Here is a 22,711-nt window from a genome sequence, read left to right as displayed (position 1 = left end):
GAGTTGCCCGCGATATCTGCGTTAAAGCAGCGGCCGAGATGGCATGGGCAGAAGCTCCGCGCGTAGACCTAGGAAGGGGTAAGCAGCGATGAGCAACATAATACGGAAGAGGAATAAACGATATACACTGCTAAAGCTTAAGCAACACGTTATGCTAAAATGCCTGGGAGGCATAAGCTCAGCGACAAAAAAAAAAGAAAACGACCGACACCGTCACTGCTTCAAAATGATTGACGCGCATAATGATGACTCATTCGTTTAGCTGCGGTGGTTGCCTGTGGGATCACTCCAGTTTCGGGTCCACCGTTACCCTGCGTCATATTGCGTAGCACCCAGGTAAGATTGCTGCGGTGTATGCTGGCGCGCTGTTTTTGTTTCCGATGAAGCTCGCGTTGCCTATGCAAGTTTCGCTGGGCACCGTCTGTCGCAGGTCCCCCACGAAGTTGATAGCGGGTGTGCACAGAAACAAGATCCTAGAGTATAAACCACATTCACACAAAACAGCAAAACGAACCAGAAGTCGATCGGCGTTGTTTACATTGCCCGTCGCACTGTGCGGGTTCATCGCTGTCGCCTTTCCACTTCATTTCACGGAAACCGAGATAAACTATTTTTGCGTCAGCCTCCTCAAGACCTTTTTAAAATGTTGCGGGAGCCATAGACGCAGCAATACATGCACTAATAGCTCGACTTTTTCACAACGACTGAGGAATCTCCACCCGGTACAGCAGCTCCTTCTGGCCGACCAACATCCGATTTCTGACGGCGCCACTGTTTGGCGGCGCTGCGGTCGCGCTCGAAACACCAGCCCACGGAGCCTATATGGAAGGCCGACGAACAGAACGTTACGAGCTGCACCCTCTCGGGGAGAGAGCACGTAGCTTTCGTTGTGTAGTCACCGGTCGAGTTGAGATAGAACCATTATCAGCGATTTTTCACCTCGCGTTGCTTCGGTGATACAGCGGATTTTTTATAATCCTTGCGGTACGAGATTGCTCGAACAAATGACTTCCCCCCAAAGCACGTTCGGAATAGTCGGTGCGAAGTGCTCCTTGGCCACTTTAAACTGACGGATAAGGGTAAGCAACGTTTTGTTTTAATGGAAAGATCGCCTGTTCAATAGGGGTCTCATCATTTATTCGACGCCAACGATCGCTTGTTTGGAGCCGGCATTTCTCTCTTCCATTCCAACTCCATTTTTTGTGACGTTTGCGAGCACGTCGCAAAGTGGCAGCAGCGAGCCAGTCTCGGTATTACTCGGATGTGGTCATTTTTGTGAAAGCCTGTCCTCACTGGCTTCAAGATTTTGTTGCATCCAATTAGGAAGTGTGTGCTCGATGCCATCTCGGTCTGGCGGCGATCATGTTTCATTAAAGTAGATTCTTGGGTTCACCCTCGTACATGCATCTTTTGACTGTTCTTGAACACAGCGTAAAACATAGAAATAAAAAAAACAAAGACTACCCCCTGGGCTGCGGCTTGATGTTTATGTTGTGTGCTTGGCATAATTTGTGCCTCAATAGCGTGACCGTAATCGCGTGACCATAAACGTTTCCGACAGACGTTTATTTCACAGGTGCACGTTCCTGCTGAGCACGTGTTTCCTTCATAAAATGGTGAGGCAAGTTCTATCAATGCCGTTTCACAATGCATTCGCGGATTTTCATGTCACAAAGTGTAGTTTGGGAAAGCGGATGGAGTATGGGCTCGAGATTCTACGGCTTTGCCATTTTCTTCGTTACTTAGAAACTACTGCGTCTTCGAGTAGTATATTTCTATTTACATCCCTCTACTCCAACGATATAGGAAAATTTGCCTTTACAATTTACGGTTTTCCTTCAAAGAGAAAGCGAATACATAAAACTAAGCCAATCTTGAAGTGGAATCAGGCAAGAAACGTCACTGAGAAACGTGTTTCTGCACTAAACAGACTTTATTTTGCTGGAGCAGTTAAAATTCCTTGAATATAATAAACCAATGTGGCATCGACAAGGCATTATAGGCCAATATATCACCATTTACAGGTCTAAAACAGCGTACAAGGATATTTAAAGTGTAGCAACAACACTTCAACTTTCACTTGACACTTCAACTTGACGCTTGACACTTCAAAGAAACTCTCTCCACAGGTCACAGTCAGTGTTTGTCGTGTAGTCAATGAGGCTGTAATTATCCGGCTGCACCCATAAGAAGTTCTGCTTCTCGGTAGAAAACTTTGGCCACTGCAGACCGTCAGGTGAAAGCGGCTGCCTGTTGGAAACAAAGAAATGTTGCAGCTTTGAAACATCATTTTCCCCTGCATACTGAGAAAAATATTATTTTCATGTTTATCGGTTTAACACACACATTGTAAAGTGTCCGAAGGCTTCGTACGGCGGCAGAGCTGCTTTGCACACAGCCACACTGGCGCTAATACCTTGCATCGATGTTTATGGTTATGCTACAAGCTGGAAAGTTTTATACCAAAAATGGTGCACGCTTTCGTCTAACAAGGACAATCGTTGACCGCGATCTGGATTCTTTGGTTTTCCAATGGCACACTGCGATCTGGCGATACCGTTTAGATACGCACCGTTTTACCAGAAGAGCCACAGAAACTGTCGGATGACGAGTACGTAGTGATAACGTTTTGATTTGGAGTGTACGGCGCGAATTGGCACTTGATGCTTGGCGTTAAGTGAGCAATTTTTTTAGTGGCTGCCGGATTCAGGTATTAAACCCCAGGATGTGACGTTAGGCGTACCGCATTAAACCCCAAAATGAGAAGGTATTCTTAACGTATTGTGGTTAGCAGTCTTACGGCACGCAGAGCAACGCCATCCACTTTCTACGTCGGCTTGTGGGTAACGGCAGTTGATAATCACCTCACAACATGAAGTGATTTAATTTTGCTGCAGTTCACCCACAATCATCATCGTCGTCAGAGCATGTTAGCCTTCCTGAAGGTCGTATTCTCGTTACAGACACCATCTGTGAGAACTCTGAAGCTTCGCTTTAAAACAATGGTACAAAAGCAGCCGGGGAGCGGACGCCGGGATTATGAAACAGTTGTACCGGGGAGAATTTTGAGAAATGGCGACTGACTGGCTTTTGAACGTCCAGAACGCGCCTTGTCCATATCTCCTCTTTGGTTCAGACGTTTATTCCACATTGCTATTTATAGGTAACGGACCAACAGCCTTAGACACAAACGAGGAAGGCACAGAATGTACGCCATGGCGTAAGAGACCACCTCAGCTCGAAATGCCACTGTCGTAACCGCCGTCTCGGCGGAAGGGGCTACGGGAGCTCGAAATAGCGTTCGTCGTAGCCGACGTATAAAAGAAGCGGGTATGTATGAAGCTGCTTCAGTGGCCCGACGAGAGCGACATAAAATTTCAACACAAAGAACAACAGCTGATCAACAGAATGTAAAAGAAGGCTTTTGTCGTCCCACTCTTAGAAACCTCAAGGCATCTCCGTAACGTCGTTTTTGTCGTGTGCCCTTTCGATGTTTTTACTACATTTATTATGTATATATACAGGTGGCCCGCTAAAGTCGCTTGCCTGTGTTGAGGCAGTGTTTATTGAGGATACAAATATTTTATGATTTAATTCACTCTTTGTCAATAATCTTTTCGTTCTTAGCCTGTGTGGTTAGGTCTCGTAAATGTCACTTGAGCACTGTAATAGTCTTAGAAAGGGCGGCAGGGGTTTGGTAATATCTCTCCGAGGCCTTGCAAATTCTCTCCAAAAATCCTCCATCCGCCACAGGCGTAGCCGCTCATGAGGTGGTGCACGCCCGTGCTCCGGTGCTCATTGACTGAGTCGCCATTTTCATTAGGCCTACACGCCATGCCCCTGCCGCCAATCCAATCTCCCACCTGCAGTACAGGGATATTGCCCTGCATTACCGCCCCTTTCGCTGCTGGTATCCAGTCCCGTATCCACAGCTCTCCCCGGATGCAGACCTGAAGCTGCGATCTACAAAAACACTTTCTCATACTGAGAACCATTTATACACACTTAGGCACGCCTCTTTACTACCCCAACGTGTCCAGCCTGCGGGACACACTCGATACTCACTACCATTCCCACTTCAAATGTCTAGCATACCCATCCGCCCTTTACTACCCTCATGTTTTAGAGCAGAGATTGCGGGACTAGGGGGAGAGAGGCCAGGCCTTCACCACCTCCCAGGCCTAGGCTCGTGCGGTTATGGTGGCCTTCCGGGCCTCCTGTGCCCTCAATATCTGATAACCTCTTGATAAGGGAGTAACGTGTTTCTGTCTCTCTTCCATGGTCGTTCTTAAGTTGTAGCCGAGTAGAGAATAAGGCAGCGAGCCCAGTTTCGAAAAACTGAGGATGTAGACTACTACGGTTTATGCGAAAATGGGCAACGGGGGCGTGGGGGAAGCTGAAGGAATAGGGACACTATTAACGCTGTATGCGATGAAATGGAGAGTGTCGTTTGAGCAAGACTGTCTTCCGTAGAAGCTTTTATCCAGAGGGCACCATTAAATAGAACACAGCCCTTTTTTCAGGGAGGGTTGTGCAACACAGAATTTATCAGATAGTTCGCAGCATTTTGTGTCTTAATCGGCTACCACCGGTAAACTATTTTAATTGTGCATAACTGTTTTCTACTGCAAATGGTCCGTAGATAGTTGTACTAATTATTCGTGCCCGTACAAAAAGTGAGCACACAGAAAAGACAGTGAGCTGAGAGGAATAAAAAAGTACTTATTCCTACGGTTAGCTTTGCAATTCATTTCTAACTGTGGTGATGGGTGTAGTTGCCAAAATAAAAAATCATGTCAGTGGTTACGGTATTGCAGTGTCCCCTTTAGGCTACCGAGGAGTGCATAGAGGTGCACTCATTGCGCTAACCGATTTATAGAAACGATTGTTTCGTAAATACGCTCCATTATTACGTCCAAGTATAGCTGTATACAGTAGCCGACCGATTTTTTTAGCCTGGAGGGGAACAAAAAATAGTTATAGTGAAAGAGCAGTCAAAAAAATTTGCAAGTAGGAAAAATGAACTTCATTTCATTTAAATAGGACTGAACGCAATCGTTGTTATTGTACGCACAGTGCACAGGCGATGGGGTGAACCCCGTGAACAAGCATCAACAGAATGGCTACCAATCAATAAAGGAACACCGTCCACGACGCACGACATAGGACTAGGTTGATAAAGACGTTGCTTAAAAGTCAGCGTCAGCTGGTGCCTCAAATGTGGTGTGTTAAAAGTGAACTGGCAACGAATGACCCGTTTCCGGCTATAGAGATTACTTCCGCCGCAGACTAACGCAAATTAAGGCCTCCTAGATTAAAGTTTGTTATGCATGTGGGAGCCAGGTCAATCACAATCCAATCCGGAGGTAGACAGGTGGCTTAGGAATCAAAATGGGGTCGTCGTAGAATCGCATGGTGGCTCTGTCGCGAGGAATGTTGCCCGGAAAACGAACATTTTGGCTTTATTCTGTCCGCAAAATCTGTTGTTGATATTCATTACTCCTATGGGACAAGTGGCGGATTCTCGCGAAATAACGGTATATCTGCCAAACCCAAATTTCTGGAGTAAAAAAAAAAATAGAACGTTCGGCTAGTGTTTATGGTGGACCTTGCAAACTGTAAGTTAACGCTATGAACAAGGTCGAACATGGCATGCCGAGGTACGCAGGCAGAGTCAGAGGGCTGCTCCACTATGAAGTAACAACGTTACGGCAAGCAAGGTGGGCTCCAAAGATTTATGTCTCCTAGGTGCAAAGGGTTTCTAAACAGTGTTTATTATTTTATTAGAAAACAATAAAAAGAAATGAAACAGCAATAAGCTTCTATTGAATTTCGTTGTGGTGCAGGCATTCGCAGATATGTGAGCAGTAAGCTTGAGATTGCAGATGAAGCTGCGTACTTCAAATTTTGCGCAGCTTGAACCAGGCGCGATCGCGGAGCTCTCGTCAGAAAGCGTTATATACGTTTGATTGTGAAAAGCCGAGCGAAAGCTAACGTCCACTTGTATGTACAAGGAGTTTGAACACCAGATATTGCCTTAATCTTAGCAGGGCATTCTGGAATGCGCACTACAAGGCGAAAATTTTGGTGTTTCCGCAAATCGTGCCTCATTTCTTTTTTAGGAACCTAAGAGCTGCTTGTTTCCAGAAAATAGCTGATTCTGGGTGAGCCTCTCAAACACAGAGAGAAATAACAAATAGGTTGGTCTTTCGCCTGCACGAGAAAGTACAAAGTAAACAGTTGAATTTTTGGCTACTCGTCGTCAACACGCTCACTTACCCAACTCGAGCGAACGACACCAGGGTCTTCATTGTGTAGGCACTGAGGTTCCTGTCCTCATCAGTGTAGTTGCCCACATCAAGGAATGGAATTCCGAAAAAGTAAGGTATCTCTTCCATGTGAGTGACTTTCACCCATTCCGGGTACGTTGACTTTTCCGACCGGTGTCCGAAAACCATGCCGTAAACGGTAGCGCCTACGTTCGAGTGCTTCTCAGCAAAGAATCTTGCGGGGCAAACAAAAGTTGTCATTCCAAATAGGTCAGCCGCTGCCTGCCGAAACGCAGCCTTGTCGCTCGACGGGACATTATTTAAGGAACTCAAGGCTAACAAAGCAAAATTTTCTAATAAATAGTTTCTAAGGGTATTTTCTACAGCTACTTTAAACTCATCGTCATCATAACCACTTAAATCATCTTGTAGAAGCTCTCTGTCTGGTTGCATTATAAAAGCAAAAGCGCCCTCATTAGCGACGACGGACAACATTGCATCAACTCGGCGAACGAGGCCTTTTTTGGTGGCAATCGACGGAAGGTACGGCAAGTATTCCGTCTTGAAGGTTGGAAGAAATGCGAACGCTCCCGGCATGGTCACATTCTCTGTAGCGCTTGTTATGTCCTCGGCAAGTTTGTCACGAAGACATCTAAGCACTTTGTCCGGGTGCGTTGTGAGGTCTTGGTAAACGTCAGCACAGCCTAACTCCCAGGCCACCTTGTTTCCTGTTGCGATGCTCTCGAAGACAGAGTATACATTCACGTTGCTGCTTTCGGTTCCACTCATAAGAAACACACGCTGAAACAGGCCAGAACCATACGGTGACATCATGTGGAGGTGAATGTCCATAGCACTGGAACTCTCGCCGAGCACGGTGACAAGCGCTGGATCTCCGCCGAATCCCGCAATATTGGCTCGCACCCAGCGCATGACCAACAGCTGATCCCAGAGAGCCACGTTTCCCGGGGCTCCTTTGAAGTCGGCATCGAAAAATCCGAACATGGCCGACCGGAAGTTGGCGGAGACGAAAACTACGTCATTGAGCGCCACCAATGCTGAAGGGTTGTACCTGGTTTCATAGGCGGATCCTAGCTTAAAAATTCCCCCGTAGAACCAAACAAGTACCGGTAATCGGACACTCGTCGACAAATTCGGCGTCCACACGTTGAGGTAAAGACAATCTTCTTCAATACTTGTTGGGATGACGAAAACCCATGGAACGCGTGGCTGCATGCAGGATGGCTTCCCGCTGGTTGCGTTGTAAGTGCCTTGCCAGGGCCGCTGGGGTTTCGGCTTCAGAAACCGAAGGTTCCCTAGAGGTGGGATGGCGTACGGAATGCCCAAGAACGTATTCACGTCCCTTTCGAAGATCGTAAGAGATTCGCCGCGCACCAGCCCATCTTTCGTTTGGACGACACACGAGTGGACGGTCAGCAATGGTGCGAATGATAGCATGATGACGACGAAGCCGTTCCAGTTGCCCCCTGCGGGACGTCCACTGCATAGTAATATGAAATGTTCACAGGCTGATTGCAAAGACACTACAAGGACTACAGTCCCCTATCTAGTTATTTCTGCCTCCATAAAATAGCTTTCCTATAAAATAGGCTTTTTCCAAGAATTCTAACGGTTTTCTAGGAATATAAAAGGGGCAGTAACACATGAAGCAATAGTTATCCTTCAACATTTATCCGTTGAAGAAAAGCTCTGCCAGAGGTATAGTTACCACAGGCGCAGGAAATCATTGCGGAGCAGGTAAACGTACTACTCTGTGCTGCTGCTTCTCATTGGTTCGCTAGTTAGACCACTATACAATACACTTGTGACACTGCTTTGAGTTAAGCCTGAGCTGCAGCGAAAATTTTTATGTTTTTCTGCGAGTCATCTTTGAGTTAATATTTTTTTTACAAGATGTACTAGTATGCGCAAGGCTTGGTTGAAGTATGTGAAATATCTATGTGCAGGGGAGCAGACGGTTTCAAGAATATGAAAGAATAGCTCCAAATCTAGCCGGCAAAAAGAGCATATATCTGCCCTTACGATCGCATAGCGTCCTCCTTCCTGTACACGGTATCGGCGTTCCATTTTCACGAAAGCGGCTAAATTCCTTTTATTTAAACGTGAGTTAAATCGTTTTCTTTTAGTAGGCGCGAAATATTTTAGTTGATCTTGTAGTACCCTATGGTCACTATTGTGCAGCCTTCTGTGCTCAGAAAAGCCCTATATCGTGCCTTTAGAATGCGAAAAATGGGCATTCTTAGTCGTTGTTTTGTCCCCATGAACAAAAGCTGCAAAAAGTCAAAGACCACTAACTTTTTGAAGATCAAATTGCTTTGGTACGCGCTCAGCTCTGGGAAGCGCCATTCTGAAGGATGAAAAATATTTTGCGCACCTGGACATGTCAAAATGTGTTGAAAAATTGTGCGATTGGCGTTGCTGTTCCATGCTCCCACAAAGAAACAGCTCCCGTGGCCGGGAATTGAACCCACATTCTCGAGATGCCGGAGAGAATATTAACCATTCCGCCTTTGCGGTGAATACCAGCTCTTACCACGACGCTGTTGCGACGATTTGCTCGGCAGCGTAATTTTTCAAAAAGAACGCCTTATCACCACATACACTTGTTTCACAAGTTTGTCACCCGTCGCCTACACCGGTACTTCTTTCACAAGTTGCGCAATTGGCTGGTAACAACGGTAACGCCGTTAGGACGCAGTCCACTATCATCTAGAAATGGGATTGACGCATGACGTTCGCTGGGAGGTAGCAGACCAAAAATTAAAGGAGCATCGGCTCGCACAGAAATGCTAATTGGTGCGGAAACAATAGAAAACCGCCACTGTTGCTCCCTTAAGGTCCACCTCGTCGAGTAGCTGCGAATCTTGCCCTCACGACGAGCACCTTTACCGCTCAGAACGCTGACTTGTGAAAGGAGGAAAATTTATAAATTCTCTACAGCAAAGCCATACTTTACAAAACCTATGCTGGCTTGTTTCTTCACAGAGTTGAAGGGCTCCGAATTCTTTTTAGTTAGTCTTCCAAATATCCCTATTCTTGTTCAGCAACTTCGCTATTTTTACTCTGCAAATGTGTGTCTCAAGGTTTCCGTTCTGTAAAATATCATGTTGGTTGTGTAAGTTCGTTTGTTAATGATATGATATGATATGATATGTTTTATTTCTCTCAAACAAAGTACACAAAGTACACAATGAGAGAGGACGGAAGGAAAGAAGCTGCCATATGCAGCTTCTTCGCTCAATGGTTTTTTATCTTAGTATCTTAGCGTAGAATCCTATTCTTTCCGGGCATATTTGTGGTTTCATGCGTGCTAAGTGGGTCTTTGGTGTCTAAGAATTCTCACGAGAATTTCACGCTGAGAAAATATCGAAGCACTATCGTACAAGTTGCTACAAACTGAAGAAAGCAGTAATAGAAGCACTTGCAAAGTGGTATATGGAGAGCAATGTCTGCATGGTCCCAGCGTATGATGAAGGTTACGCATAAGATATGTGTTGCGGTGCCACACTGTGGGCGATGTTTCCTAAGCACTTGGCTTTTCAGGCCGCAAATTGGCATATGGCGCATCCAGACTGCGACGTTGCTTAGAGCAGTGAAACAACTATGATCATCAGCTGGAATATTTAGCTGCCCCTAACCTCTTGTGCACCGGAGTTCTCACTTCAGTTTCCGCGGACTATTCCCCATACCATGCTCTTAGTAATACCTCTACGAGTATTCACTCAACCTGAACGAGAGGAACTAATTATGTGTAAACACCTTTATGCTGGGCTAGCTAAAAAGCATTCGGGCACCTGCGCCATTTAGATGCGAGGACTGGGGAAACAGCGGATCTGGTGGTCTACAGTAGGTTTGACTTGGCTTTTTTAAATCTTTTCATTAAGAGAATGATGGTTAAAATTCAAACTTTCTCCATGCAAACACAGTTAAATTGAAATGCACAATCCACGCACCTAAACCGCACCATAGTACAAAGCCAGCACCCTGGGTGCAAACCTGAATAAAAGGCGGTACCTGTATCTCTAGGATGCATTACAGTGCCAGCGAGAAAACCTGGGAGTGATGATGTGATCTAAAAAGATTTACGACCCCGCGCGGGGCACCTTGAGTAATCTTGGTGACGGTACTGGCGATACCCCGGACCCCGACCCCCCAACATAAGCTGTGCCCTACCGTGGTGATGTGTTTTTAAGGTGAAGGGTAGAAACCTCTAACGGTGGCCGTCGGAGCCTTGGTCAAGCTCCGGCCGATGGGCTCCCTGCCTGTCTACCGGGCAGGGAGCTCCGGGACCTCTTTGACTACCAGGGTAAGGTTAAAGGAGAAAGTACCCCCGTCTCCCTGCTTTTATACTATAATATATGGCTTGCGAATTTTCCAAATCCAAAGATCGGCCCCCTAAAAGGGGCCGCACCGAAGTATCCTTTCCTCCGTTGCCAACGACGAGTTTCCCAAAGCCGGACAACTATGCTAGGTTTTTAGTAATCGAATCTGTTGATGCGTCGAAAACCCTTGCCACGAAGTATGTCTTCCTGATCTCCAAATTTCAAGAGGGCATTGTTGGTCAGTCCTACAAAGCCAAAAAACTCAGAACAGGAGAAGTTCTTGTAGAAGTGAATAACAAGCAACAAGCTACAAATCTCTTGACTCAAACTCGCATCGCAGATCTCGACATCAGGGTCACACCCCACCGCAGCCTTAATAGCTCCCAGGGTGTGATCTCTGAGTCAGATCTAATGAATGAAACTGACACCGATCTGTTGGAAGGCCTTAAGGACCAAGGTGTGACAGCAGTGAGGCGTATCATGATTCGTAGAGATAACAAGGAAATCCTAACAAAACATGTAATATTGACTTTTGACCATTCTACAGTTCCTGAATCAGTAAATGCAGGTTTCATTCATTGCCCCGTCAGGCCATACATGCCCAACCCCCGCCGGTGTTTTAAATGCCAGCGGTTTGGGCATGGCACTACCGCCTGCCGTGGTCGACTAACATGCGCCAAGTGCGCACAACACGATCACCCATCAGACAACTGCCCATCGCAAACCCTCATATGTGCTAACTGCCAGGGGCCCCACGGGGCCTACTCTAGAACATGCGAGAAATTCAAACAGGACAAGGAGATCATCAAGGTGAAAGTCACTGAGAACCTTACCTTCCCAGAGGCTCGAAAGAGGTTCGCATCTTTCCCCCTGGGGAGGTACGCCGACGCAGCTCGCCGGGGGGCGGAGCGGCGTCTCGTTTCCACAGAGACCCAGTTCAGCGAGTCTAACCTGGTCCCGCCCCCCCCCCCCCCTGGGTTGCGTCTGGCAGCCCAACCCGCCATCACGCCGCTTGCTGAGGCAGCAGCGGTTATGGTGGCAACCTCTTCCGTCGGGACCGGTGCCGCTCCCGCCTCTGTCTCTCCATCCTCCAGTGCGTTGGAGGGTACCGAGGTGATGGACACCACTGGCCCCGCACCGGTTCCCACCGCCACCGCACCGCCCGTGCCACGTCTGGCGCCCCGGACGCCCTCGGCGGTGGCGGCTCAAACGAAGGGCTCCCGAGGGGGGGCCAAGTCCGGGGGGCCCGGTCCGTCGGGCACGCCTCGGACATCCGACGACGAGATGGACGTCGGGCCGTTCCTGCCTGGAACGCAGCGCAAGGAACGCGTCCCGACGCCAAAGCCTCCCGACAAGCCAAAAAAGGCGAGAGTCACAGCCCCGAAAGACGACACATAAACAAACACACACACTCCAGTAGCTCTCACACTAAATAATGGGAAGAGAAAACATAATTCAATGGAACTGTAGAGGCCTTCTTAAAAATCTTGACGATGTATACGAACTACTACATGCTAATCGGCCAAGTGTAATGTGTGTTCAGGAAACACATTTGAATTCTAAGCACACAAATTTCTTGAATAGTTACATGGTCTTCAGAAAGGGCAGGGATTGCTGCACACACTCTTCTGGCGGTGTGGCCATAATTGCCCGGAAATCCTTAGCCCGCCACCCTGTCACTCTGAACACTGTCCTCGAGGCTGTAGCAATCCGTACGATAATATTTAATAGGTTGATAACGATATGCTCCATTTACATTCCTCCTGATTTTGCACTTCTTAGCTCTGATTTCGAGGCACTGGTTGACCAGCTGCCCGAACCATACATACTAACAGGTGACCTTAATGCGCACAACTCTCTTTGGGGCTCCTCCAGAACGGATGCCCGCGGTCGCCTGATAGAGAAGTTTCTTACATCCTCCGGAGCATGCCTTTTCAACAAAAAACAGCCTACATACCACAACTTAGACACAATACATACTCGCATCTTGACTTGGCGATTGGTTCCGCAGTTCTCTTTCTATGTCTTGAGTGGGGTGTGGGCACAGACCCATATGGTAGTGACCATTTCCCCACTTCCCTAACGTACATAGGTAAAGGCCCATGCAGTCCATCTTCCCATAACAGGTTTAATGAATCAAAACCAAACTGGAGTACATTCACAGAAACATCTAAACTACACCACACAACCATAAAACACCTACACGTGCAGGAAGCAGCCCAACTCGTCCCGGCACACATACTCGACACCGCCGAAAAGTCCATGCCCCAGGCCTCCAGTGCGTCCCGCAATCCAAGGAGGCCCTGGTGGAACGAGGACTGTAGGCGGGCGCGAGAGGCCCAGAACAAGGCGTGGGGTGTCCTTCGCCGGTACCCCACGCCAGATAATCTCATTTCCTTTAAACGGGCAAAGGCTCTTGGGAAGCGTGTGCGTCGTGAGGCGAAAAGGGAGAGTGGGCGCGCCTTCCTCACTTCCATCAACTCATACACCGACACCCAGAAAGTCTGGACCCGAATACGTAACCTTAAAGGACAACAGACACACAGCCTGCCCCTGGTCAGTACAACAGGGGACACACTAGGAGACCAGGCTAGCACACTTGCACAACCCTTCCAACACGTTTCCAGCTCTGCACACTACACAAACACTTTCCTGAAACATAAAACAGCGTGTGAAAAAAAGTCCCTACATGACACTAACAGGTCAAAATCTGGTTGCAATTCTGAATTTACACTCTATGAGTTGAGTGTTGCCCTGAGCACATGTAAACCTTCAGCTTCAGGGGCAGATAAGATTACATACACCATGATAGAACACCTACACCCAGACACCCTTGAAACACTCCTACACCTATACAATAAAATATGGCTTTCGGGGCAGATTCCACACTCTTGGAGGGAGGCCATAGTAGTGGCGTTCCTGAAGGAAGGGAAGGACCCTTCCTCTCCCCCCGGTTATCGTCCCATCGCCCTGACAAGCTGCCTGTGCAAGCTGCTCGAGAAGATGATAAATCGCAGGCTCGTGTACTTCCTTGAGTACAACGGTCTTCTCGAGAGCTGCCAGGCAGGCTTTAGGGTGGGGCGGTCCACCAACGATCAACTTGTTGCGTTGGAATCCTTCTTAAAAGATGCATTTGCTCATAGGCAGTTCTGCCTTACGGTATTCTTTGATCTTGAGAAGGCTTACGACACAGCCTGGCGATACGGCATCCTTAGCGACCTGAAGTCCTTTGGTGTGTCAGGTAACATGTTAAATACCATTTCTAGCTACATGTCCACGAGGACATTTCGTGTTAAGGTTGGGTCATCCCTGTCCGGGATACATGTGCAGGAAAATGGTGTGCCGCAAGGTGGAGTTTTAAGCTGCACATTGTTTATAGTTAAGATGAACTCCCTCCGAAAGGCATTGCCACCAACCATTTCCTGTTCCATCTATGTAGACAATGTTCAAATATCTTTTAAATCCTGTAACCTGTCAATTTGCGAACGTCAAGTACAGCTCGGTGTTAAGAAGCTTGCTGGATGGGTGGACCTTAACGGTTTTAAACTGAACCCGGGCAATAGTACTTGTGTTCTGTTCTCCCACAAGCGCGGGCTTAGTGCGGACCCTGGGATTGCTCTTGGCCGTGCATCTATTCCTGTTAAAAGGGAGCACAAGTTTTTAGGTGTCATATTTGATAACAAGCTCACGTTCATACCTCACGTCAAAGCACTTAAACATAAATGCCTAAAAACACTAAACATTCTCAAGGTGCTCTCCCACCAATCCTATGGTGCAGACAAGGAACTACTTCTCCGGGTCTTTACCGCCTTAGTCGGGTCCCGGTTAGACTACGGCAGCGCCGTGTATGGGTAGGCATCAAAAACCGCACTAAAAATGCTTGACCCAGTACTCCACTTGGGCCTCCGCCTTGCGTCGGGTGCGTTCCGCACTAGCCCGGCAAAGAGTCTATACGTTGAATGTAACAAATGGTGCCGTGAGGACCAACGAACGTACGTGGACTTGCTCTACGCTTTCAAAATTTCATCGATAAATAACCATCCTTTTAAACCTGTTTTTAATGATGCATCCACATCACCAGTGTTTGTAAATCGCCCGTCCGTTCCTTTGCCATTCTCACTTAGAGCGAGACAGGAAGCTTCGGATTTCAACATCTCCTTTTCAAACATTTACACATCTTCCTTTACTGATGTTTTACCACCCTGGCAGCTTCAACCTGTGTGTTGTGACTTGTCTTTCATGAATATTGATAAAACCAGGGTACCACAAACTGCAATTTTGCAGCACTTCTTCTCCCTGCAGTACAAGTATCAATGTGCAGAGTTTTATAGTGACGCATCAAAAACTGCAACCATAGTGTCTTGCGCTGCTGATGGACCAAACTTTGATGCATGCAGAACGATGAGCACATACACCACAATTTACTCAGCTGAAGCATATGGCATCTTACTAATTGCACAACACATTCTTGAACACAAAATCTCGAAGTCCATCATATATACAGATTCCTTGAGCATTGTGCGCGCATTGGCATCATACAAGCCATGCAAAAACAGAATTGTCGATATGTTTTTCAACACTATCATGTCTATATATGCCAAAAAACTTGTTCTGGTGTTGTGCTGGGTTCCAGGCCATGCTGGAATTGCTGGCAATGAGGTTGCGGATCAGAAGGCCGCAGTTGCTGCACTCAGGGACACAGTAGATATAAACATACTACCACAGAGTGACCTTAAGCCACAAATTCGACAATACCTTCGTAGGAAGTGGCAAACACACTGGGATGAACAGACAGACAACAAACTACATGTAATAAAGCCACACTTGGGACGGTACACATCTGACTCACACAACAGACACACGGAAGTCGCCTTGGGTAGGCTGCGGATAGGGCACACCCATGCGACGCACTCGTATCTGCTGACGGGATCTTCTAGACCCCAGTGCAGCAGGTGCGGAGATGCCCTATCCGTAGTGCACATACTTATCACATGCAAGGCGCTTCGCACAACACGACACAAACACTTCAGAGAGCTCTACAGACAACATATTCCCCTACATCCATCGTTTTTTCTAGGTGACGAAGCCATTGTTTCCGTGAAATTTGTCAGAAGTCAAGTTTTTAAACCTCATTTCCTATCGCGCATCATGAAATCGGGCCCTATACACCAGCCATGCTCATGTTCGTTTTGTGATTTTACTTTTGTTTTTGCTGATTTTACTTAGTGTTTAAGGTATCACCTCTCATATACGACTATTGTTTTGGCGCTCTTTGCCCCAGTTGGCCTTGCACCATAAACATCAAACCATCATCATCAAAAAGATTTACGAACCTTCCTTTCTGATTACAGCGTAATTGTTCCACAAATATTCGGCCTTTCGACAGGCCGTCTTTTGTTTCTACGAAAAAATAATTGCCGTAATCTGTCGTCACACAGGTCAATGGAGCGCACGGTGGCGCTTAACTATTGTCTGTGCGTTTATTATTAGAAGCCAACGAGGTACGTTTCTTTGAAAATTTGGATCAGTTTTTTAGTTGAGAGCGTGTTGTATTCATTCGAGGCTTTAGTTGCGTGTGTGAGCTAAATGGCCACGTTCAGCCTCTCTCATTTAAGGATAGTTTTACTGATGTTTTGTCGCTCGTCATTGTGACTTCTGGTCTTGTGGACAATTTTTTACCCGGAATGGCACCTTGCTCATATGCACATTTTGATGGGAATTCACATGTTCTGCTTGACAGGATTTACATTTCCTCTGAGCTGCTGTCCGACGTCCCGTATGTGAAGTTATCCCAATTTTGTTTGTCACATCACTGTCTTGTCCTTATGAGTCCCGATGATGGTGGCCGCAGCACTTTCAGGTCACAATGAGCTGTTTGGAAGTTTAATTGGGCTCTAGTACGGGATGAGGTCTGTTGTGGTAGTGTGCGGGCCACATCTTTTGCAGGCCTTTGCATCTACGTCCCTTTACTCTCAGCGCGGGAGCTGTTCGAGGAGGAAATCTGGGTAAAGCGGCTGAGTACGGTTCCAATAATGCTTTTTACGAGCATTACCAGAACACACATGTCGTCCACAAAATTGAGAGTGAAATTCCTGGCACATGTAGAGAAAGAACTGGCACCGTAACATGTCATTTCCAGAAGTTAGATTTACACCGATATGGGGGGGGGGGGGGACGGCACGTGTACAACTACGGAAGAACCGTGCTATGCACTGTGAAAATCCTACACGCGAGTCTTTACGTGAAGAACGCCAACCCGGTGTCACTAAGTTCTTGGAGGATATAAATTCAATTTGTGTTCCTTTAACTAGCACGCAAGAAATTATATCTGAATTTCAATTTTTTAATAAGCTTTTTAACTGTCCCTCTGCATCCATTGATTCTACGTTTTAGGGACTTTTGTCTCTTTAGTAGAGCCATACTCAGGTGGCGACAGTTTCGTCATATGTGGCCCTATTACTTTACAGGAGGTAAATACCGCAGCTAACAGCTTCCGGTGAGCAAAACTCTGGCCCCGATGGACTGCCAGGAGATTTTATAAGGCTTTAGGTCTCTTTTATGTTCAGTTGTCTTTTTTGTTGTGGTTTCTGATTGTTGCCTTCATCTGAATTCTCTTCCCCGTCCACCAACGAAATGCCATACAGTACTAATTAACAAAAGTAAAGACCGTGAAAATTTCAATCAATGGATAGCTTACGAAAATTCAGTCTGAAAAATGTGGAATACACGATCGTCTAGAAGATATTATCTAATCGTTTGTTTCTCATGTCCAAACTTATTGGCGAGCATCAAACGTGTGGACTGCGTGACCGATTAATACCGACAAATTTACAGGTTACACGAACAGCCCATGAGTTAAAGGTTCCTATCAGCAGCTTGCTTTACTGCAGATAGATCTTTCCAAAACGTTTCATCATGTTTTCCACTGATATTTATTTTCGTTATCTTAGCGGGTAGCGTTGGTTTGGGCGTTTCCCAGGGAGTTCGTCTCTGTTATAGTAAATGCCTTACCTACGTAATTGTTAATACTACTCTAATCGGGTTGCTGGCCCGACCAACTAGACCTTGGAAATCGACGCTAATTAGAATGTTTTCATCGTCAGCTACCGACTTGGCAGTGCCGCAGACTGTTTGTTATTGAAGAGAGTTCGTTTACCTTCTGTCAGACCCGCACCGGCAACCCTTTGAAGTTAAGGCAACGGCACCATGACAAAGGAAACGACTTCCCAAGCACAGACCGTGGCATCGGTAATCGGCCAGCTTCGTGGCTCAAGCACTCAGGTGTGCACCGCGCTCAGACAAAAAGGTCTTCCCACTTCAGGGGCGCCAACTCCTTCCTCTCGTTGCCACGTGGACAAGCATGCGGGATAGGTTCGATCGTTTGCGGGGCTTATACGTTTTGAAATGGCGGTGCCTGATTGGACTGGACTTTTGGAGTTGAATTGGCTGGAGGAGCTCTATGGACCTTGGCTGTGAGCAAAAAGTCGCTAATGCGCCCCGTCGAGTATTGCTCGTTGTGCCATTCTATCGGAGACACAGTATCCAAACGTGCATACTCATCATTAACATACATGTACAAAGTTCTCCTTTATCAGCACGCCTCGTTCTCCTGATCAACGTCTTGAAACACCAGTTACGCTACCAATATGTGCTCCTAAACATGGATCCGAAACGCTTGGTGACGGCGGGGGGGATTCCCTTGAATCCGTCTAGGTACTCTAACTTCAAATGCCTGGTCAAACAAGCAACCCGAAGTTCAAAACGCCTAGGCCTCGCCTATGGTCGAAGCTGTGCTGGATGGCTGTCCAAGTGCCCACGAGGGTGAGAAGGCTTTGGCGGCGGTGAGATGCGAAGGATTTTCGCCTGAGCACGGAGCACATTTTAGTGCATGAGCCACGAAGCTCACCGATTACCTATTCCAGAGTTTACGCTAGGGGAGTCGTCGCTTTTGTCATGCCGACGTCGCCTTTCATTCAAAGAGCTGCAGGTGTCGAGTCTGACACGCCGTAGATGAACTCTCTTCAATAAGACGTTGTCCTCGGCACACGCTAATTAGCATCGACGGGTATATTTGTCCAGCAACCTGACCACTACAATCGTCATCTTTCGATGCCCGTGCCGATACATTCGTAAGTAAATAAAGGTTGCCCGCTGTCGCTTTTACTTTTTTAATTTCACTAAGACCCTTTATGTCGCAGCCTACTCTAGTGCAGTAGAAGTCGATGTTTTAATATGCTCCGAACTGAACTCAAAATACTAGTATGCTGACAACTTGGCCTTTTTCTGTTAAACGTATTTCCGAGTATCGATCAAACCGAATATTGATAAACCTATTTCTACGACTAAACCGAAAATTTCCCTAAAAAGGTGGAAACACAGATCAACTGAAGACGGACACACACATCGCGCAAACTCCGAAGTACATTTTATTTTTTCACTGTGCGCACCTCATAAACTTCACTAGGATGGATTGCGCTTGCGTTAGCTTAAAGAGTGATTAATCGCCCGTTACGCGGTGGCCAATAAAACCAATTCCTTTTCGGTCAGCGCAAGCGAGGGCGTGCTGCACACATTTATCTCCTCGTCTTGCTATCACCTCAGCTTCGTACTTTCCCGCAGAAGCTGCGCCTGGCCACGGGATATAATACTACAGTCCTCAAGATAGGTAGACATCCCCATCCTAAACAATGTGCAGCCAAGAATCCGCCAGTGAAAGATTTATTGTTGGCTGCAAATTGTTTAAGAAGCGGCTGTAAGATATCATATGTATGTGCAGGAAGTTTCCAGTGACAGCCACAAGTTGTTTCAATGTATTGCGTTTTTGTTTTCCACCCCGAAGTTATGCTACCTCTATCAAAAATGCATGATTTGGTGAAGTTGCTACGCGCAACGTTTTACCCCATTTCCGCCATAACGTGTGCAAGCTTATCGAAACAAAGGAACAAAATAAAGCTGCTTTGTATATTTCATTAAAATAACACTGCAAATTTTAGCTGTGTGTTGATGTTCGGCCTGAAATGTGCCTAATGTTTTTTTTTCTGCTCAACAATGGTGACAACAGTGAACACAGATTGGCACAGATTTCGTATTCTGCAGACGTTTTGTTTATATAAACGCATCGTTCCTGAATTCTTTAAACTTTCGGACAGGCGGCTGGATCGAGGAACAGACAGGCAGGTATGGAGACACACAGACCAAATGTTTGCGCTTGTGTAGCCCAAGAGAGACTCATATTCTGAAAAAAACTGGCTGAAATATTCGGACTGACAAGAAAGCAGACTTTGTTGTGTAGTCTACACAAAAGCTCTCGTACTCTTCCCCACATACTACGCTTGCAAACCTCAAAAGCTTGAACTCGTGAGCAGCCGATTCCTTCCGTCAACTGCGCTTCTTTCAATATGCTACAAAAATTGAGTAAAGTGTCACAAGCGCCTCAGCTACCACCTCGGTTTACCCAACAAGAAAAAAATTGAGCGTGCAGCTTTTGATTGATTATAGGGTTTAGCGCGACAACGCAACGCAGGCAATTAGGTGTGCCGCAGTTTAGATGTACGGATTAATTTTGACCTCCTGGGGATATTTAAAGTGCTCCGCAATTTTGTACACACGGGAGTTTTTGTTTGTTTTCCACCTCCATCAGAAAAGCCGCCGCCGCTGCTGGGAATCGAACCCGCATCCTCGTGCTAACTAGCATAACGCTTCAGTCACTTAGCCACCACGGCGAGTCCGTATAGCTTTTCATTAGTGGTTATGTGTTTGGCCATCATGCTTATATTGGCGCCAAGTACAATGCTCCTCCTGTAGAGTAAAGTTGTCGAATACCCCTGGTTCAGGAACTACCTAGTTACTGTTTGGGCATGCATATTTATTGGGAGTCAGCAGACTACAGTCATAACATTTTTCACCAGAATGACGCAAAATTGAGAATAGCGAGAGTTTTTTTTTTTGTAAAACAATTTGTGATTTGAAATTGTGTAAGGTAAAACGTCAAGTACAGTGAGGCTGAAAATTTATAGCAAAAAAAAATTTCCACGTAAAATAAAGGGCGGATAGCTAATCTACATAATTTAAAACTCGAAACATTTTGAGCCTGCTAAACGCCAATTTCGTTCAGGAATTTATATTAGCAACCGAAAACACACCAATTCGAAGGAAAGAAACGAAACAGGAAAACCGCAAGCACCCCATAAAGGATAAATAAACACCACAAAAACACAACCTAAGTAAAACCAAGACAAAGGCAAGGAAAAAAATCATTGCGATGACTTACGGTTTGACGAGAATCATACTTTTGCGGAGGTATGGGAACTACCCTCCGGTAAGTGCAAGCAGTGCTTTCCCTTTCGAACTGCAGAACGAAATACCAAACGCAGATTAAAGAATTGGTGTAGCAGGACGTCAGCATGGAAATACAATATAAAGAACCCTGGATACTTAGACAGCTGTTTTGAAACTACGGGTGAAAGAGAACTGCATCCTGCGACCCTGCGGCCGTTACCTACCTCTTTTTTTACGGTGCGCCTTCCTGTTATCAAATAAAACACGTGGCATTAAAAAGGAAAAACACCAATTTGCAAGTTGACACCACCAGAACGTAATACAGCATAAATAACTACAAAAATGACCGCTAATGAGTGCACATAAAAAATTAGCATTGGCTATGCCAGCATATGTGTAGCATGAGCTAAGGTTCAGCTGGTTATTCTTAGCTTTCCTGCTTGTCTAGGATTAGCTTAATTATCATGCTTAATGCTGCTTTAATGACACACACACACGACATACGCATTATGTGACACATGTATAGTTATCAAGCGGCTCCGGCGCAGCGTCACCAATCCCCCCAGAACTAAGCTTTTCCATAGGCGCACGCCGGTGTTTCTGCGACGCACGAGCCATCGGCTCCACAGCCGGACACCCCTCGCATGATCATCACGTGGACCGGGCCGCCACGTGCTGAACGGAGGTCAGCGAAGGCACTGAGTGCGTGGGGTGTGTGAGAGACGCCGGGTAGCGAGCAACGTTCTGCGAGCCGTGTGACGTCACTGGTGCTCGCGCATGCGCAGCACGGCTCTCTAGCAGCCACCGCGAAACCGCTCAACCTCCGCCAGTGAAGCTCACGCTACAAAAAAATGCCGCTTGCCTTCGCAAAATCTCTTATTTGCCCTGCTCTTTTACTGAGGAACAATTAGCAAATTCTAATAAAAGTCCGTTCGTCCTGATCTGCGCGGGCAATACAAAATTCTATTGGATTTGTTGGTAATATTGTGTAAAAATCTGAAATTCTCATTTCTAGTTGTACAAATCTGTAGTGTTTTGATGCGACAACTATACAAGTCAAACGGACTACATTTCTAGATCTCACAAATTAAACCCTATATTTTGTTTCCGAGGGCTCCATCTTAGTGTATTTTCATCGCTCTTCTGGGGTTATTGGGCTGTCGTTTTTTTTCCATTCTTTCTTTATTTTGTTCACGCCGGTGACAAGTAACCTTTTCTATCCGTAGGCTGAAGTATTGTTTTGTTTTCGTATGTAAATACAAAACGTATTATTTAAAACGAAATAAATGAACGTGATATGTCTATAAACTAGTCTAACAAAACATGCCGTTCTGCTAAAACTTTGAGAGGCGATTAGAACGCAGGATAGGACGCCTTATGAAGGACCTGAATAATATATTTCCCTACATCCATCGCTTCCTCATTTCATTATCTATTGGGAGGGTAATTAAAAAAACGTGATAAGTCATAAAAAAGGTTGTCCCTAATTATTGTTGAGGAAATTAGATTGTGTTAGCTTTGGGGCTGATAATGTGTTTTTGCTGGCACGCCGCCATAACGGCTTACTGTTGAAAACCGTGCGTGTACACTGTGAGCCTTAGCTATTCAGCCACAAGCGTATCAAGTAGCACGAATGAGGAGAAGGTTCATGGCCAGCTAAATAACTTACTACTCTTAAAATCAGCCAATTTGAACTGAAATACGATGAGAAGCTGAACTGGTATCTGCTATAAGTACAACTTAAAGCTGCAAAAGTGCGCTTTACAATAGACGCCAATTTGTTTAATCAACCCAGCTCAAGCACAGAGAAACACAGAATCA

The 22,711-nt window shown here is 46.2% G+C and overlaps 1 protein-coding gene across 1 annotated transcript; it reads right to left on the bottom strand.

The window, feature by feature from the left end:
• Positions 1-1,946: 1,946 nt before the first annotated feature.
• LOC144180592 (acetylcholinesterase-1-like) lies at positions 1,947-20,992 on the bottom strand. The gene is made up of 3 exons (XM_077708917.1): positions 20,883-20,992; positions 6,280-7,770; positions 1,947-2,250 (listed from the first exon to the last, which is right to left on the bottom strand). The coding sequence occupies exons 1-3, from the start codon at positions 20,897-20,899 to the stop codon at positions 2,109-2,111; spliced, it is 1,650 nt and encodes a 549-aa protein (XP_077565043.1). The 5' UTR covers positions 20,900-20,992; the 3' UTR covers positions 1,947-2,108.
• Positions 20,993-22,711: the final 1,719 nt, after the last annotated feature.

The sequence above is a fragment of the Haemaphysalis longicornis genome, unplaced genomic scaffold (genome assembly GCF_048455015.1).
Source record: "Haemaphysalis longicornis isolate Haplotype H1 unplaced genomic scaffold, Haemaphysalis longicornis Haplotype H1 scaffold_4, whole genome shotgun sequence".
Classification (NCBI taxonomy): domain Eukaryota; kingdom Metazoa; phylum Arthropoda; class Arachnida; order Ixodida; family Ixodidae; genus Haemaphysalis; species Haemaphysalis longicornis.
Note: the sequence above shows the minus strand (reverse complement) of the source record. Positions and strands in the feature narration are given on the sequence as shown.

What these genes read in the sequence shown, in the direction of transcription:
- LOC144180592 (XM_077708917.1), bottom strand. An exon ending in GTGTCGTTCGCTCGAGTTGG is followed by an intron (nt 2,251 to 6,279) that starts GTAAGTGAGCGT and finishes TGTTTCCAACAG; the next exon opens with GCAGCCGCTTTCACCTGACG.